Below are 19578 nucleotides of genomic sequence, written 5' to 3' on the forward strand. Positions count from 1 at the left end.
TAACATATTTACATACAATTATCACCCAACTGAAGTTGGTACTCATTTATTGACCTCGAAAGGATGAAAGGCTGAGTTGGCCTTGCCAAGATTCAAACCTGTGAACTGCAGATCACAGCAGCAATTGCTCACTCACTGAGCTATCTTCCCCAGCTTGACTTCCAATATAAACGAGCTACGAGAAGCGGTTAATGGCACAGTCAAGGAAGTGATCCTAAGGACAGAAAAAAGGGGAAAAGAGCCACAAGCATGCTGAGGGCTACAACTCAGACCTCAGTGGGTACCAGAGCCAAAGGACGCCAAACTTCTGCAAGCCTTTTGGTGGCTATAATCCAGAACCTGGAAGGAGCTAAGGAGAAAAACTAAGAACCAGTGAAAGTGAATGACTTGCCCAGAAGGGAGGCAGCTGATGGTCGATCATTAAAACGCCTGCCAGCAACGTAGGCAATGATGAAGAAATACTTCATACTTGCTATAAAGCATATAGGTTGAACATCTGTTAATGCAGATTGTTTGGAATATATTTTATAGCGTTCTTTATAATTTTGTGAGGATTGGAGTTTATTTCAGAGTATAATGGATGAACAATACTACTGCTGTGCGGAATAATAGTTTATTCTCCAGCATAGGATCTTTCATAGAGTCACATGTTGTGAGTATTCCCCGTCAGGCAACGTAGAGCAGTTTACACTTAAACTGAAACTTTCAGTCACTTTTATGCTCCATCATAGTAATTTTTGGGGCATACTGCCCACAGCCAATTGGAACACCTCCCTTATCGCCTCCCTTGTCGGCCATCTTCAGATTTATTTACCGCACGTTAGGGTAGGGAGTCCTCAAAAATCATCTCTTCTATGATAAAATTAAATAATTAACATCTTTTCCACAAAAAATAGATATTTTTCGACGTCTACTCGACCGGTTTTAGCAGCGACAGCTACCGTTGACTGCCCAACTGCTGGTATCCTTTGCCAAAGCTTTGTCTGCATAGTTGGGCCTACCTCATGGCGGAATCCACGAGAGAAAGCCTGTTCAAAGTCTGTGTCTGCTGTAGACTGAAGAATGTCTACATAGAGGATCACCATGACTACTGCTTTCATCCACACCATATCATCCAGGACTGCAAAATTTGCAAGTCGGTCTCCAAAAAGACACTGAATGATCGTCGCTGCTGACTTGTCGCTTGGCTCGAGGACGCCGGCAGGGTTTCTGACTCTGCTTCAGTCCAGAGTCATGCTTCGTTAAGCCGGGGCAGGTCGGCCCAGCGAACCACCTCTAGCAATAGGTCTAGGCTGCAAGAAATCCTGGCCTCCAAGAAGAGGCACAAGGATTCCTCAACCGACGAGCCCAGATCCTCGCACAAGGACCGGTCATCGACAAAGATCAGTGCCCAAGGGGTATCAACAGGGGATGAAAGATCTAAAGACGTAACGTCCCCTAAGTCCACGTCCAAATCTGGGGGCCACACTTCTTCAGGGTCAAAGACGAGCTCCTCGTCCTCTAAATCTGCGCCGAAAACATCTTTGTCAGCGACCAAGCCTCACTCCAGGTTGTCTACCCCAAGGCCTTCAACACCGTCCACTACCATGACTGCCTTGCAGCGAACATCAACGATCACGACTTCCTCCTCATCATCAGCTAAGCCGTCATCGACTACTATTACCACATCATTAACGACTACCCCGCCAACCTAATGATCTCGTCAATGACATCTTCATCCACAGCTGTCACACACGTTGACGACAACCTCGTTGATGGCTCAGTCGACGGACAAAAATGACCACCAGGCAATTGTAACCACGGCCATCGTCACTGGCGTTTCAGACACCAGTACAGTGTATGCATTGACTGCCTGCCCAAGAGCATCTTTTCCTAACCTTGGGGTAGCCATGCTGCCGAGTAGCATTGTGGTGTCGGAGCCAGCTCGCACAATCTGAAGAGGAAGAAGCCATCATATCACTGCCGTCCTTCCAGAGCAGAGGACATTGCCTCCTCGAAGGTAGGGGCTGGCAAGCTGAATTAGGCTACCACCTTTACCCCCTCTGCATTCATATCAAGCCATCACTCCTACACAAAGAGACATGTCTTTAAACCTTTTATCTACTCTCACCACTCTAGTGGCAACCCTGCAGCAACGTCTTCCTGCACCGGTCAGACATCACCACTCTGAAAACCCTGGTGTGTCTCTCTCTCTGTCTGTCTCTCTGTCTCTTTCTCTCTTTCTCTCTCTACTTCTCTCTTTTGTCTCTTTTCTCTCTCTTTTCTCTTTTCTCTCTCTTTTTTCTCTCTCTCCTCTTTTTTCTCTCTCTCCTCTTTTTTCTCTCTCTCCTCTTTTTTCTCTCTGTCCTCTTTTTTCTCTCTCTCCTCTTTTTTCTCTCCTCTCTTTTTCCCCTCTCCTCTCTTTTTCCCCTCTCCTCTCTTTTTCCCCTCTCCTCTCTTTTTCCCCTCTCCTCTCTTTTTTCTCTCTCCTCTCTTTTTTCTCTCTCCTCTCTTTTTTTCTCTCTCCTCTCTTTTTTTCTCTCTCCTCTCTTTTTTTCTCTCCTCTTTTTCTCTCCTCTTTTTCTCTCTCCTCTTTTCTCTCTCCTCTCTTTTCTCTCTCCTCTCTTTTTTCTCTCTCCTCTTTTCCTCTCTCCTCTTTTTCTCTCTCCTCTCTTTTTCTCTCTCCTCTCTCTCTCTCCTTTCTCTCTCTTCTCTCTCTCTCTCCTTTCTCTCTCTCTCTCCTTTCTCTCTCTCTCCTTTCTCTCTCCTCTCTTTTTTTCTCTCCTCTCTTTTTTTCTCTCCTCTCTTTTTTCTCTCCTTTTTCTCTTCTCTTTTCTCTCCTCTCTCTCTCCTTTCTCTCTCTTCTCTCTCTCTCTCCTTTCTCTCTCTCTCTCCTTTCTCTCTCTCTCCTTTCTCTCTCCTCTCTTTTTTTCTCTCTCCTCTCTTTTTTTCTCTCCTCTCCTTTCTCTCTCCTTTCTTCCCCCCCCGGATGAGGTAGGAGCCTTCCACACTCTCATGTCCAGGGCAGCCAGTAACAGCGAAGGGAAAGTGTTCTGTACCCGCACAGACAATCAATCATGTCTACCCCACAGTTGGAAGACGTCTGGGAAGGTGGCCTTATCACCTTAGGACATCCTGCAATTGCACCGCCTAAAAATGACCAGTTCGACAAATACAGAGCCCTGGAGAGCGCTGCCTATGTACTCGACCCACACCAGACTCCGTTGTCTCAGCTACAGCCAGGAAAAGGTCAGCTAATCAATCCCCATCCTGCTCTGTCCCCAGACAAGGAAGGAAAATGCCTTGGCATCTTTTGGTAAGAAAGTTATCACCACCGCAGCCACGACTATCAGGGCGGCAGATGCAATGGCCATACTTGCATGCTACGTTCATGAGCTGTGGTACAAATTGGGTCCCTTGCTGGAGTTCCTACCAGACGACAAGAAGCAAGAATCTTAGACCGCTTCCATTTAGGCGAGTTGGCTTCCGACCATGCCATTACGGTCTCTGTAGAAATTGCAGGAACTGGTTTTCGCCAGCTAGGGAACGGAGTGGTCCTGCACCAGCAGGTGTGGGTCAATGCGACACCAGTTTTCTACCATATGTCCAGTCCAGGGTCATAGATATGCCCTTCGATGGATCTGCCCTCTCTGGAAAAAAGGTGGACGAGGCCCTGAAGTCCATAAAAACAGACTCAGCAACCGTTCGCTCCTTGCGCATGCTTCAGCAAAGGCGCCAGTACTTTAGTTCAGTAAAAGGTTACTATGGCAGGACTTTGCGTGATAACCGCACCACGTTCCAGTCTTCCTCCTCTTACAAGATCCCGTATTCATCAGGGGACCAGTACAGGAAAATATCCCAGTCTTACAGGGGTTCACAGCAACGCCGTGGCTCAGCCCAGTCAAGGGGCCTGCCCGGCAAGCAACTATGACCATCCCAGGGTCAGGCCCTCCCATTTCAGCACCCTAGTGGGAGGACGCCTGCCAAAGTTCGTCGGCGAATGGACACTAATCACAACCGACAAATGGGTGCTATCCCTCCTCGAGCAGGGCCACTCGCTGGAATTCATTGACTATCCATCAGACATTCCTCCCAAGCACAAACCAGAAAGACTACGACACCTCTTGCTTCAAGAAGTGCAAGCTGTGCAGCAGAAGGGCACAGTAGATAAGGTTTCTGAGAAACGAGCAGGAGACAGGAGTTTACTCCTGCTACTGCCTGGTAAGAAAAAAGGCACTGCACAACAATCCAGGGGGTTGGAGACCCAGCTTAGATCTAAGGGTGCTCAACAAGTTCCTAAAGTCACAAACATTCTGCATGGTCACGCTACAGCAGGTTTTGTCGCAGTTACAACAGGGAGATTTCTTTGCGTCCCTCGACCTCGAGGACACCTACTTCCACATCCCTATTTGCATCTTACACCGCTGATACCTACGCTTTGTGGTGTCAGGAGTACATTCAGTTCAAAGCTCTTCATTCGGCCTGCAGTTTGCCCCGCGAGTATTTACCAAGTGCCTTGTACCCATGATGGCTCACCTGTGGTGAGGGCTGGGGGGTATGTATGTATGTATTTTAGTTTATAACGCGCCGGTCGCCCCCAGGCATCAGGTGTCCATATCTACCCCTACCTGGAGGACTAGCTGGTTAGGGTCTTTAACATCAACCAGACTTTTGTTTCTCTCGACAATTCACCGGCCATGTTAATTGTAATTGGATTTCTTTCATCTTTTTTCTGCTGCACAAGGCCGTTACCTCTTCTGCTCTTCCCCAACTCTGCCGTTCACACAGGAGAATTGCGTGCCGCTTTCTGGCAATTTGAAGGTTTCTTTCCTCCGCTCGCTCAGCTTTACTCTTATAACGCTCATGACCTCCCGAAAGCATGGGAATCTTGCCTGGCTTTCTCTTGATCCTCTCAACTTTCGATGAGCTTGTTGGCTTTCCACAGCCTGGTTCGCATCAGCCTCGCAAGAGCGGTTACTTCTCGTACCCAGCCTTGCTCAAAATGTGCCTGTGCATGCCACCTTTTATCTTCACAGGGCGTGATAATAAGTGTAGGTGTACATTGTTAGTTACGTGCCTGACTCTGCCTGGCCTCATTACAGGGACGGGGCCAATGCAAGTCAGGAGAGGGAATCCTTCTAACCTCATTCTTCATCTTCCTTGCTGCAGTCCTTTTGTCACAACAAATTGGGGAGGAATTTTGGGAGTTGTAGTTTACCATAAAATAAGCAGGGATAGGGGTTAAATGGGTTGTGGAAAAAGGGGATGCCATGTCTCACCATTGAGTGCTTCTACCCGAGGACCCCATCCCTCACTTGTCCACCACCATTGTCGAAATCCAATAGCAATGGCCTTTCCCTGGCCACCAGAGTACGGGATCCCCGGGGACTTGGTTGTGAAACACCCTCTGGTTTTTCACACATCCCTAACCCAAGAGTCGCTCAACCCCAGACTCGTCACTAGTGATTACTGACCCCTACTATCTAAAGAGCTGTCTAACTGGATGTGATGGTCTAAAACTTCCTCTGGAATGATCTAATTGGTCCCTTCTCTAGGTTTCCCAGTTTGATGGGTGCTTATCTTTAGGACTCAGTAACTATTGATGTGTATTCTGAACAAGCATTGAAGTAAGCCTTTAAGAAATGCGTGTGAAAAATGTCTTGCGAAGTACCTGACAGATCATTAGACAAAATATAAAGTTTAAGCAAAACAAAGGGTTTGAAGAAAACATTGAGATTTGCCCAGCACTGAAACTTGGTCTTTATATGAAGATAAATCTTAGTATACTCCCTCTGTAAAGAGTAGCTGGTCTTTATCAACCAGCGGCCTATGTGTGGACCTCAGGGCCTTGAACAAGTGTATGAGGAAAGACCAATTCAAGATGGTGACGCTCTGAGAGATTCTCCAGGCTCTGTAGTCGCAGGACTGGTTGGTGTCATTGGATCTGCAGGATGCATATTTTCACGTGCCTATCCATCACAGGCATCAGAGACACCCGAGATTCCTCATAGGGAACAAGCACTTCCAATTGAAAGTGCTCCCCTTTGGGTTGACCTCCATTCCACGGGTCTTCACCAAGCTGATGGCATTAGTGGCAGCGCATCTCCAGAGGTACAGTATTCATGTGTTCCCATACCTGGACGACTGGCTGATCTGGGGAAAGTCATTGGAGCAGGTTTTGTCTCACCTCGAAGACCGCTGTTCACTGCTGCACAGGCTGGGCTTCTCCATAAATCTTCAGAAGCATCACACAACACCAACTCAAAAGCTCCAGTTCATTATAGCAGTCCTGGAGATTCGGGAGGGGAAGGCTTTGTAGTGATAAACAGTACCCGCACCTCCCTGGGATCCAGCACTCTGTGCAAAGTAAATCACTCCTAATTACCTTCCCACACAAATAAGGTTTAAGACGCACAATGAACTCAATCTGGAAAAAAGCCAATCACACAGAATATATGATGCTTGCATTTATTATCTACAGTGTCTAATGAGAACTAAGCAGCAATTTACAATAATGTGGAAATAGAAAAGTGCAAGCCATATAATGCCAATTATCAATCACAGATGAATATGCAATTATTTGGTCTTACGCTCCTAATGAAATGTAGATGAAGGTACGATCTGATCACACCCAGGACCCTCGCCGCTACAGGTGCCCGGCACTCCTCGGAAGAGGAGGGGAGGACTGGCCAAGCCCCCACAGTCCTACACCAGAGCGGGGATGTGATGCTAGGAGTCTCGGCCCAGATAGTGCACAGCTGGTCGTCCAGGCACTGTTCTTCTTGATACGCGCGTCTTTCCAACAGACCAGGATGAGTCCTCCCTTCCCTGGTCCAAGTATAGTTCTCTTATTAGGAGCTGCACGTCAATCATCATGACGTGTCAGCTCTTCGAGAAGCTTCTAGGCTCACCCTTCCCGGCAGTAAAAATGTTTTCGCTTGGAAAGTTACAAGACTGGAAACAACCAGTCTTGGCTCCCAGGCTTCGGGCACTGTGTTTTGAGAAGATCAGACATTCTTGCCTTATCAGTGCACCTGACTCGCAGAGCGAAGACGAACAAAGCTGTTCCTGGCTCCCAAGGGCTGCATAGAGCCTCTTGCAAATGCTAGATGTTTTATGTCTTCAGAAAAGGCCTTCGCAATTAACCCCTTGCAAGCATGCAGGCTCACCCAGTTCGAGAGGCCTGGTTGATGCCAGCATTTTCCTCCACGCTTCGAATAGGCTCTAATACACACAAGATAGCTCAGTGGGTTAGTGCAAATGCAGGTTACTGCAAGCGCCTAGCAGTTTATCACGACAGGCTTGCCCCCTGAGGAGAGAGTCGCCAGTGTGCGACAGATGGTCAAGCTATTTGAGAGCCACACCAGCTTGCCGGCCGCCTCCTTTCTCCCCCTCTTAGGCCTCATGGCTTCCTGCAGTTTTCTAGTGCCAGAGGCCAGGTTGCGCCTGTGATCTTGCATTGGCTACTTAGGGGGGTCAGTGTTCCCAGTATTTCAGCACCCTAAAGGATGTTCTCAAGGTGTCGAGGTCGGTGGCCAATGATCTCACTTGGTGGGCCAGCAGACACAACATGGTGGCTGGGGAACCTTTCTGGCCTTCGTGGCCCCAGGTCAGGCTGGTCACGGATGTGTCCTTGAAAGATTGGGGTGCTCAGTGTGACAATCTGCAGGTGAACGGCCTTTGGTTCACAATGGAGAGCCGGTGGCATATCAACAGGCTGGAGTTGCGTGTGATCATGCTAGCCCTGAAAGCTTTTGCGGCCTCTGTCAAAGGGAAACACGTCCTGATAATGACAGACAACACAGTGGCAATGCACTACTTGAACAAGCAAGGAGGTGTACAGTCTCTTCCCCTTTGCAGCGAGGCGATGCAACTATGGTTTTGGTTGTTAGAGAACCAGATCCTTTTCTCTACGGTCCATCTGGCAGGGTCAGAGAATGAGTTGACAGACACCGTTGGCAGGCAGAGCACGGTCTCGACGAGTGTGAGGTGTGCCAGGAAATTCTTGAGGTGCTGCTGGCTGCATGCAGACCGTTAACAAAATTGCAGTATGCGTGCAGATGGTGAAGATTCGAGACATGGTGTAGAGAAGGCAAGATTGACCCCATCTCGTCAGGTCTTCAGGTTGCAACAGTCAAAGGGTACTTGGTGGCTTTGTCTGTTTTCAAACGTTCTCTGAATCACAGGTCTTCCTTTATGATCCCGCTTTTGGCCCAATTCTTGAAGGGCCTTTTGAATACGTTTCTGCCTGTTCCTTTTTTTTTGTTCCAGACCAAGACCTTATCTTGGTTCTCACTTTCCTCATGGCGGCTCTGTGTGTGCCTTTGCTTTCTTGCCCAGTTAGGTTACTAACTTTGAAGACTGCCTTTCTTGTGGCAATCGCATCTGCCAGAAGAGTCAGCCTGCTGCCGGTCTTATCATGTAGGCCTCCTTTTCTCTGCTTCTTTAAGGTGGAGGTATTGCTGAAGGTGCGGCCAGGGTTCTTGACCAAGTTCATTTTAGAATTTCAGGTTCATTTCAGAATTTCACATCTCCCATGGCATAGACTTGCCTGTTTTCTACCCTCCTCCTCACCCTTACAAGGAAGAGGAGAGGTTGCCCAGGTTGGACCTTAAGAGGGCCTTTAATTTCTGTGAGTCGCAAGGACAGCTGAGTTCTGGAGGGCCAAGCAGCTGTTTGTGGCTTTTTCCCTGTTAAGAAAAGGTTTGGCTGTTTCTAAGCTGTCCAGATGGATTACACTCTGTATACCAACATGCATGGAAAGAGCTTTTGTCAGGCATCAGGGTTCACTCCACAAGGGGTGTGGCAGCCTCTTCAGCACTTCAGAGGGGCTACCGGTTAAATATATCTGCTGGGCAGCAAAATGGTCCTCCTTGTACACCTTCACCAAACATTACTGTTTGGACGGGTTGCGTGAGGCTGATGCTATCTTTGGAAGAGCAGTGCAACAGAGCTTCCTGATTTAGGGACTTTAATCCCACCTCCAGACTGCTTTGGGAGTCTTATCTTATGAGGAATCTGCAGGAGAATGCAATCCATTGAAGGAAAAATGACTGACCGGTAATCTTCTTTCTATGGGTTATTCTGCAGATTTCTCATCACCCTCTCATCCAGCCCCGCTATGAAAGCGCCTCTGTTCATTGATTGTTGATGTCCAACCTTCTCTTGATAGGAGAGGTGGTGATCTTTCACTTTTTGGGCCTCTCGGCCTTTCTTATTTGCTTGTGACTTTCAGCCCGGTTTCTCATCCTGGGAGGGGGGCTCATGTTACATTCGTTTTCTATGAGAGTTGTGGCTATTTCTGCCAGTTCTACAATCTTCCTCTGCAGCAACAGCTGACCTCGGAGGTGGGGAACTAAGGTACAGGGACGTAGTGACTTAGTATTTATACCATAACTGACGTCATGTCCGGAGTCAATGACTGCCGCATTGTGTCGAGGTGGATCAACGACTGAGTCGAGGCGCACTTACGCCCCCTGTCAAAGTTTTCTGAGCAGCTGACGCTGGAAGGGATATCCATCTGATGAGGATTCTGCAGGAGAAGAATCCATAGAAAGGATATTATCAGTAAGTAATTGCTCCTTTGTTGCCAACTGTATGATGACATTTGCCAAAGAAATCATAAACCATCATTAAATAATCATTTATTTTCCTAAAGTTGTCATTTTAATTGTGATGAGTGTCACTGTACATGATGAATTTTTATGTTTGATATTGAAATGATAAGGTATTTTTTGTGTTTTGTTTATGCTTTAAAGACAAGTGTCTAATAAAGCTGCTACTAAATAAATTTTGACCGCGTATCTGGGTGGGGAGGCACAAAGAAGCTGACAGAAGGGTAGGTTTCAGTAACAAAACAGGGTTTATTTTTGACCACCACAACAAAGGAATAGTAAAAAAAAATTCCAAAAGAGAAAACTCTTACAACCGCTACAGCAAATGAGTCCATTCGCCCCTTGTGAATGTGTCCAGTTGATAACCCTAGTTTGCATCTTTAAGCTGTGGTTTTGCAAGTTTCATGTGATAATCTCACCACGAAAAAGTAACCAGTTAGGTGACTTATTTTTCTGACCCCTAAAGTTCTTTCCCCAAACATTCCAGGAGGGGTATAATTATATATTATCACCTCCAATCCTAGAATATTTGGGGAAAGTGTTTGTCTGGAGTGTGCATTTTTATGGGAATGTCACCAACTTTATGGCCTAATCCAATCGCATACCCAATCCCAGAACACCATTAAAGCGATATGGGAGTCAAATGTGGGAATGTCAAAAGTTGAAGAACAATGGCACAAATACTACCAGCTGACTAAAACAGTGTCTTTGAATGCCAGTTTACGCCTAATCCAGTTTAAAATCCTCAACCAGTTACATTACACCCCTGTAAAAATGGCTAAATTTACAAAGAACTGTTGTGGTGAATGTTTGGAATGTGGTGGCCCGCAAGCGGGTGCTTTTCATATGTATTGGGCCTGTCCCTAAATTATTTTGTTGTGTTGCTGAAATTATTGAAGAAATAATGCAAAGCCCATCCTTTGTATTGTCCATGCCTGTAACAAAGCGCCCCAAGGATATCTGGGCCCATTTCAGAAACTATCTATGTGATATGGGATCTTATAATGACTTTTCCTCTGCCTCTATGCTATTATGTGTACACCCCTAAATGATTGCTGTTGGAGATACTATGCAACGTGAATATACATTCTTGTAATATGGGATTATCGACATGACCATTTAATAAAGTTTAAACAAATAAAAAGGACCCTCTGCCCACCTCCTTTTTGGTCCAGTATAGTATCATAGGTATTGGGGTATAAATGCCTCTATGTCTACCCGCTTGGTAGACTTGCATATATGCACTAGTGGGAGAACTGGGTAATGCCCCCATGACTAACCCCTTGGGGTTCCTATGTGCCTCTAGTGGTGGTAGGAGGAAGAGCATTCCTGTGACTGACCTGTGCCTTAGGGTGGGAACCCAGTTATATGACATATATTCAATGAAATGGCTTTAGTTAACACATAGCTGAGTGGAACCAATTTAATGCAACAAAACACTTGAAATTTGCTGATTGGAGTGACGTTAAGTTTATGGTTTAACACAACAAAACCCTTGAAATTTGGCAAGTATTGGAAACTATGGCACCTTGACTCCAAGCCCTCTGTTGGGCAGCTCATAAGCACATGGAATACCTATGAAATGACAGCACTGATGACATCTCTTAAAATTAGAAATGTCTTACTTTGTATATCAAAGTTGTTGTTTTCAATATTATTGGTATGTTTCTAAGCTGTGCACCATAGGATTTCCCCTATGTTGGCGTATCGCTCCCTGGTCATGGTCTACAGTCACTTTGTGATAATGAGGATCCAGAACGAGAATGCGCAATATATTTGGTATGTTTTAGTTAATATTATAAGTGTTTTTTGTTATCTCCCTCTTATTCTTATTAGGTTTTGTCATGAGGATTTCATTGTACAAAATATTTTCTAGTTATTGTATGTAATCCCCTCACAAGACGTGACTGTTGAAAAGGCTGCCCCGTTTGCATACAAGATCCCACAAATACCTTGTTGATAATCGTGAGAAGACGAAGATGTACAAAAAAAGATTAGCCAATGCCTTTGTGTCGAATTGAGGGAATTGGTCCCTGCTCCCTGAGGCTAGGGAGTAGAGCCCACTCCACAACACCCTCCCTAGAGGTCGAGGCAAGTGGAACCTCACTGGGAGAGACTCCCCGCTTGGGGACCAGGACTCCCGATCCGTTGAGGAACTCCCTGACGCCCTCTAAATGATGGCGTATATGGACTTTCCTAATACACCAGAACATTATCAGTTTCATGAAGATAAGGTGAACATATACTATCAACAGCAAGAAACTGAGTATATCCCTTTAAATCAGAGTCTCAAATGGACTGTGCCGAGAATGCTGAAAAGGGACGACAAACCAAAGAACCAGAGAGAGGAGTTGGAAAGCCGAAAATACCATGGGAAGCCACTTGTATGTAACAAGTGAAAGGAGGTAGAGATGTATTGGTGCGTCAAACGCTCTCCCTTTTGCCCTGCGTAATAATGAGGCTCATTTGCCTTTTCGTCAAGCTCTGAAGACCTTTCTTTTCTAAACTCTTTCAAGTCCATCACTTAGGTCTGATCTTACCTCGCTAACCTTAGCGCCAAGATGCCTTCGGGCATATGTTGCGCTTTACAAGTGTTATTAAGATAAGATAAGATGGTAAATATCATCTTGCCCTCCTTCTAATATAATTTTAAGCACATTCTTATTTCCTGAATCTCGTTTCAAAATGGAAAGCCCATTCTTGCAAATATCTCACTAATCCTCACAAAAAGAATGAAAATAAATACCTTACCAGGTCCCCCAACTCTGACTTGCAACAAGTTTCACCCTCCCCGCTCCATCCTGAAGGCAAACAGCCCTTTCAACCATTCCTAATATTTTAAGGAATGCCTCATATCAGTAAAAAAGAATGGCAGATTTTCACTCCTGAAAAGCCTCAGCTGATGCAAGGCACCATGGGAGGTACATAAATGTTTTTAGCCGTAGAATTTTCAGAAGTCAATGGATCATAGGTTTCAACTTTACTGTAGGACGATAAGTGTCGCACTTTAATATACATATTGGCAGTTGCTGTCTGGAATTATTTTGTAACTGGCAAGAGTTATTCAACTCTGCTTTGGAACATAGTTTTTTTCAGTGTTGCCTTCATCAAGAACATAACGGCCGGTATAGAACTCTACTTGTGCCCATCTATTCTTGAGGAGAAGCCGTTGCCGGTCTACTGTGCTGAGGCTGAGCAACGACACGTAACAATGAATTTTGGTGGTTGAACAGAAATGGTTTTATTAGAAGATTCTCGATTTGTGGGGTTAAATAAATGCCTATAGATTTTGGAGGACGAGCAAAAATAATACTGTGTGCAGGGCGTGGTAACACAAAGTGGATTTTCTAAAAGGTGTCAGAACATAGCATAGCCCCTTGCACTTCTCCCTTTCCCCTCTACCCTTGCACTTGCGCGATCTGAATGACACCTGGCCTAGTAGGATCGTTGTCTGTCTCCCCTTGTTCCCCCCCCTGCCTCGTCGCGCCTTGAAACACGTGTGTATAGGCGCGTTACAAATGCCATATCATCTCATATCATATCATTGGTAAATCTTGGCTCTCAGAGAGACCCTAGTCTACAATCTAAAGTCTCAGAATGGATGGCAAGTGCAGAGTTCCAACACCTAACTGTAACAAGTCTTCTGGACTCCTGGCTACCCTAAGCGAATAACATAAATGGTCCTGTGGTTTGTCCCAAAACAAACGTTCACAAATCTAGTCTACAAAGGTCCAACCATATTCTAACGCAACAAAACAAATGTATTTCACTGCAGAGGTTCTTGTAACAGCTACTCCGTCTTGTCTCTTCCTCTGGCCCCTCTGCTTTCACCTTGCATCTTGAAGACTACACTGTTTCATAGGCTTTCCCATGCTTTTTCCTTCCTGGGCCTTAGATACCTCAGCATTCACTACAGGTCCCTGCTGGATCTTTGTGAATCCTGAGATACCCATTAGTCCTTCTTGGGCTTTGTGCTTTTCAGGATGTACAGCAGGCCCCTACTGTACCTGGGATTTCTTAAGGTTAAACAGTATTTCTCCCAAATCTCTCTTTGAGGGTACTTATATGATCTGGCCGTAAACTTTTTGTTCGCGGGCAGACTGCCAACAGTAAAATTGCTTGGGCCCCCGTTTTGACTGTTCATTGAATACTGGAGCCTGAGCACTTTTTGTCCCACGCCACCCTGGTTAAGGATGCGCAGATAGTTGAACGTGAAGAGCGGGGCACACACCTGCAACCCCTGCTACTCATGTTCAAGTACTAAGGTCAAAAAGAAAAAAGGGTTAAAAGTAAGACCTATAATTAGGTCACAATTACCCAACGACCAAATGTAAAGGGTCAGATTGGGTAATTCCACTTTTTAGGCAGCTGATATTCCTCTGTCCTTCTGCCATGGACCTTTGTACTTTAGTTGCGGTCCTCGGGGGTCGGTGTTGGAAAGCTTTTGGCTCTCTTTCCAATTCCCACCCAAGAACCCGAGAGGCTGTTGTGCCCATTGTGTTGGCCTACCTCCTCCAGGGCATAGCAGCTCTCCACCTCTACTTCCAGGCTTGCACTGCCTTTCTTCAGGTAGCATCCCTTCCAGTACTCCTCTATGCAGCAGTCTGCCCTTGTATCCAGACAGCCTTGCCACTTATGTTTGAATCCTCTGGGTCCAAAACAATCAATGCACTATCCCAGCCACTTTCATACCCATGCGCTTGTGGGTATAAAGTAGTCTCATATGGGTTTGTATTCCCTCCCAGGATTGATTATTCCTCTCAGGAGTTTTACTTGGCCTTGTTATGTGATTATTAGTCAGATTTGGGGATTGGTTTATTGTGTAATGACTCTTACTAGGTTAATTAGTTAACAACGAATTTTCAAAAGCGTGCACGCAATGTGGCACCATCTTAGAATTACTCTCGTGTTTAGCGGCTCCACGGAGATGCACTATCTGCCACTGCAGGATTGCTTGAGCACATGGGCGGTGAGCGCTTGGCAGCATGCTTTTGTGCGGGTAAGTCAACCCGATGGTGTTTATAAATTCCACGCGTCCATGAACAGACTTCAGATGACTGTTGCGTGCTCTATACGGCAATCCTCCGTTTCTGATTTCAAGATTGCAATGGGCTGCTCAGGAGGGCGTCGTGACTCTGTGGAGACCGACTTGTGGCAAGATCCTTCATCGTCCACCCTTTGGGAGGTACATCTGGCAGCGCCAGGACCACCCCAGGCCCTAGTGGCTCACTTCCCACACATTTCAGGATGGGGCGTTTGGGCGATATATTAGACTTAAGAACAGCCCATCTTATTGACGAATATTACTTTTTGAAATCTTTCTGCTCAAGAAGATGTCTGCTTATTACCTTGTAAAATAAGGGTTGTATGTGGCACTGCTCTGCTTAATGCAAACCACTTACCCAAAGAAGCCCTGGCTCTGCTCGGGTGGGATCCATCGTTCCGACAGAGCTACAGATGAACTTCTGCCTGACTTAAAAATGCCCCTCTGCCCCAGATTTTTAAAGCCGCGGGTGCCACAATGGAATCATTAAGCAAACCCAATTACCAAAGGAAAGGCAAGATTTACGGCCAGATGACCATACTAACTGGGAACCAAAACAGCTGACAAACCTCATCAGAGATAAGGTTTAATTCGGCCTCTTGAGTTAGAACATAACGAGGCTAGGGGAACTGCAATCATGGGCTTCATGGATTAATCTGGTTAATCAGGCTGACTGTATAAACCCACAGTTTGCAGCAAGGCAGCAGGAGGTGAGCAGGAACCAGAAAGACGGAAAGCTACAAGCATGCTTAATTAGATCACTGACACCCTGGCAATGTCCAAAAAGGGAAACCAGGAAAGTTCGAAGCCTGCAGAGAGCTATTTATTGGAAGCTGGCTGAGACAATGACTGAAGGAAGAGTACCACAAAGCACTATATCTCAGATCCTATCAGGTGCCAGAGGCTAATGAGAGAGGAGAACCTATTGAAGCCCACAGTACTGGCCCAGGATGACAACTTCAGGCTGTTGGATGAGAACAGCCCAGCCTGACCATTACCCTAAAAAAAGGGGTAGAGACAGTTGCTGGTAGGAGAATGCTAAGGCAAGGGAGAGGAAATACTTGCTAGTAGCTCTTTGTGCAATTTGCTTTGGAATCATTGATTGTGTGGTGTTACATAATCGGGCAAAGTCCAAGAGAACGCGTATATGAATGAATGTCTGCTCCCTTGACTATATCCGTGTGTAGATTGTCATCCCCCTGCATTAGAACGATTTGAATCAGGCTCACATTGAGAGTACCCACACCAGAGCGCGGCTGTCATGAGGTTTCTTAATCTCCATATCGACCACAGATTATTTGTTGCCTGGAATGTTGAAGAGAATACATACTCAACCGCGTTTGCGTGGATGGCTATCTACAGGTGTGAGCGATGGCTCTACTTTCAATTCTAAAAATGCGTTTGTTTTTGTTACAAGAATGGCTAGAGCTTTTATATTGTAATGTTATTTTTATTACACAGGTTCGTGCAAATGTATGTTTTTGTGATCGTTTTTTCTGAATAAAAGGATGTATGTTTTCTTCAGTGTGTATCTATGTGTTATACTGTTATTTGATATTGTCTATATGGCTTCTGAACAGTACAACCTGTGCGTTCAGGCTACCATTAAAAGGAGAACCGACCAGGTGTTCGTGTAAACCATCTGTTTTATTCTAGATTGGCAGTTCAGTTACTCGGATCTCCTAAAAAGTGTCGTCTTTGATCACCCACACAACTGCCTGGGACTTGCAGACTGGACATCATGACTAACCATTACAAAGTGTGATATTTCCACTCGTTGGGTCTTGTAAATTAGATATTTCGTTACATGTGAACTGTGACCGTCTATGAATATCAGTGTTTTTGCTTGAATTGAAACCATGGTGTTCGGTAGACAGTTTTCTGAAAGTACTCTGTGCCCCTCTACTGCCTAAACTGCTGCCAAAGGCTCCTGATTGTGAGCCAAGCCAACTTTACCGTGTCCACACAATGCCCACTGGATATTCTCGAAGCGCTAGTGATGCAATGCTGTTTTTTGTTTCATAGTTTTTTATGTAAGTGTTACTAGGAAAGCACTGGCAGTCCCTGATAAATAGTATTTTAGGCCAAGAAAAGAGAATAGTTCTAGTTCAACATTGGACTTTCATTGAAATGCTATCTTATAATCAACAAGGGGTTGGAACCTGATTACTGATGGTGCTTCAGATTGGTACTGCATATCGCAACTGAGAATACACCTGTTCTATATCCCAGGAGGTGGTAGGTGCTGCTTACGCTCTCCACACTGCGCACAAATGAGCCTGAAACGGTTGTGCTCTAAAAAAGGCTTTTGGTCTTTCTCTCTAATTCCTCACGCACCTTGTCTTCAGTACATTTTATCATTAGTTGGTCCCTTAGGTGTTCTTCACTACATCAGGGCTTAAATTGGCATTTAACCGCCAACCCCCTTAAAGCAGTGAGAAATTCCTCAATGCTTTCATCTTTTCTTTGCTCCCTGGTGCTATTATAATAAAGGCATCACGACCAGCATGTAGATAAGAATTTTATTATGTTACGTGCATAGAAGGGCTGGAAGTCCTCCCTCTTCTGACAGCCTCTAACTGCCCCTAGATCATAGGAACACATTCTGCCCTACACCATTCCATGATGTCACATACTGCTGGTAGAATTCCATCTGAAAGGCAAAGGATGAACTATATGAACTATGTACAAGACAAGAGGAAATTAGTACAACATAGAACACCTTGCAACCGTTCAAACATGAATGACAAGTGCCCATTTAAAGCTTCACCCTTGCTCACCCCCTCCTCCACAAGACTGAATATGTACTCCTTCGCCAACCCTACAAGCAGGCACCCCACTCAAAGGTGGCTGGACAAAATGCGCTTGGCAGGGTTCAACCCTCCTCTCCCCCACTCAACCAGATCACCACGCTTCGTTGTGATTGCAATCTATACTTCCAACAGCCGATCATGAAAAAGGCTTAAAGAATTTGGTATCCGATCTGCTGCGCAAGATCTAGACCTTCCACCACCCTCCAGGACCTCAACGGTAGTGCAGGCCATTGAAACCTTGCATGTCGATGGGGATAATGCCCTCCTCACAAGGCTCCCCGCAGCTCACGTCACACCCCTCAGAGTGGGCTACCACACTGCTGCTCGACTCATTGCCGGCTCTAGAAACTCAACAATGTAACCCTCCACCTTCAACAAATTACACTGGCTCCACATCCAGGCGAGGATCTGGTTCAAACGCATGTGCCTCACCTACAAGGTAATCACGTCCGTTTTTCCAACCTAAATTATGGCTAAACGCGTCGGACAGCACATGGTCATCTCGCAGTAAGACCATCACCAGACTGGAAACTAGACTAGCCCGCAAGGAGAAAACTGGGAATCCATGCTTCTCATGCCATGATCCAGTCAATCCCAGTGGCAATCTGGACTGCTCCAAGACGCCTTCAGTTTTAGAAAGAACAGAATTCCTTGGCGTAAACTAGATGGCTGTCAACTTGTGCACACCCCATCCATATTGTACTGTAATAATTGTTTACTTGACGACTTGTAAAATGTTCGCTACCAATGTTTTGCTGTATACATGTACAGCATTCCATTGCTCCCAAGCTTAGGTTCACACTATACAAATATATAACGATAATCATTCAATACACTGAACACAGCACTCTTGGCCTTGGTGGGGAAAGAATGCTGTTTGACTTTTCACTCTCAGTGAATGCATTTTTGGTGGGGAGGAGGAAAGTAGTTGGTGGGAATAGCCATAGGGATTAGTAGGGCCATGGGCAGTCAGTGGGTGTCCCTCCTCAGATACCCCCTACCTCTTAGGTGTACTCCATTGCAGTCCTTTTGGCTCATAGTTGATGCTGAATCACCACCTAAGTGTCGAAACTAAAACGGCGGTGGATCCAATCATTGATGACTTTGCCAAACCCAATTGCTGTTCAAAAGCTGATCTCTCCACCGTATTGCTTTGTGTGCTGTGGAGACCGATGTGTAACCGAGGTTACTCTTGCAGTACAGCTTCTGGGTGGGCAAGTGTACTCTTTGTCACCACTTTGGTGTCCGAAAAGGGGTTGTAGCTGCCACTTATGGACACTGCCATGAATACAAATGAGCCTCAAATAGTTGTGATCTAAGAAACATCTTTTTATTTAATTCATATGGTTAACAAAGCCCTCTTATCAGGAATGGGCCCTAGTGGAAAATAGCACTGTTCGCAATGTAAGACAAGTGGGAGTGCATCCCTGTGGCCCATCTGCAGCAGCATCGTTGAGCTGAGTAAACACTCTGCTGAATGCACAGTAACTCTAAACAAAAGATGTTACAGTGCTTACATGCAGAAATGTACGTTTTCTGTGAGAGGCAACCAATGTTGCTGCTCTACAACCACAAATGGTACCATCAGGTAGTTGGAAGCACCTGGTGAGATGCATGCAAACAAATAGGCTGCATTGAAGCACTCCCTTTGATAGAGATGTGGGTTTTTGAGATAGAGTCCTCCTTGACCTGCCATCTGATTCCACCCACCCCTCATTGCTCTTTGTGCACACCAGTCTGTTTTGAATTCTCATTCTCCAGCCAATCATGTGAGTGAATCTTTCCATCCTTCCTAGTCTCAGTAGCTCCTCCTGATTTCTTAATTTCTGTCTTTTTTGTTGTTGTAGGGAAATGAATTATTTATGGAGTTCTTTATCACTGTGACCCTGGAAGGTCTTGAGAACAAGTACCAGCTAGAGCTATCTAGGGGTAAGCGAGCGATGGAATCAACATGCATGTGGGAGTAGGGGGGTTGATGATCCATATTAAAGGGTGCTTAGGCTGCTCCTGAAAACACACTCATCCCACTACCTCCTGATGTATGGCAGAACAAGCAACAAGGAGGGCTTTGCCTAGCTGTATCTTGATTAGGATGAAGCTATCCTTCTGATTTCATCCAGATGTATCG

At 45.7% G+C, this 19578-nt stretch overlaps 1 protein-coding gene across 1 annotated transcript in view; it reads left to right on the forward strand.

The window, feature by feature from the left end:
• The window catches only part of PIH1D1 (PIH1 domain containing 1), a 196307-nt gene that overhangs the window by 97496 nt on the left and 79233 nt on the right, over positions 1 to 19578 (forward strand). Inside the window, exon 6 of the mRNA XM_069606372.1 lies at positions 19298 to 19379. Within this exon, the coding sequence (XP_069462473.1) occupies positions 19298 to 19379 (82 nt within the window). The remainder of the gene's footprint in view (positions 1 to 19297; positions 19380 to 19578) is intronic.

Source organism: Ambystoma mexicanum, chromosome 1p (genome assembly GCF_040938575.1).
Source record: "Ambystoma mexicanum isolate Mex_15411 chromosome 1p, UKY_AmexF1_1, whole genome shotgun sequence".
Classification (NCBI taxonomy): domain Eukaryota; kingdom Metazoa; phylum Chordata; class Amphibia; order Caudata; family Ambystomatidae; genus Ambystoma; species Ambystoma mexicanum.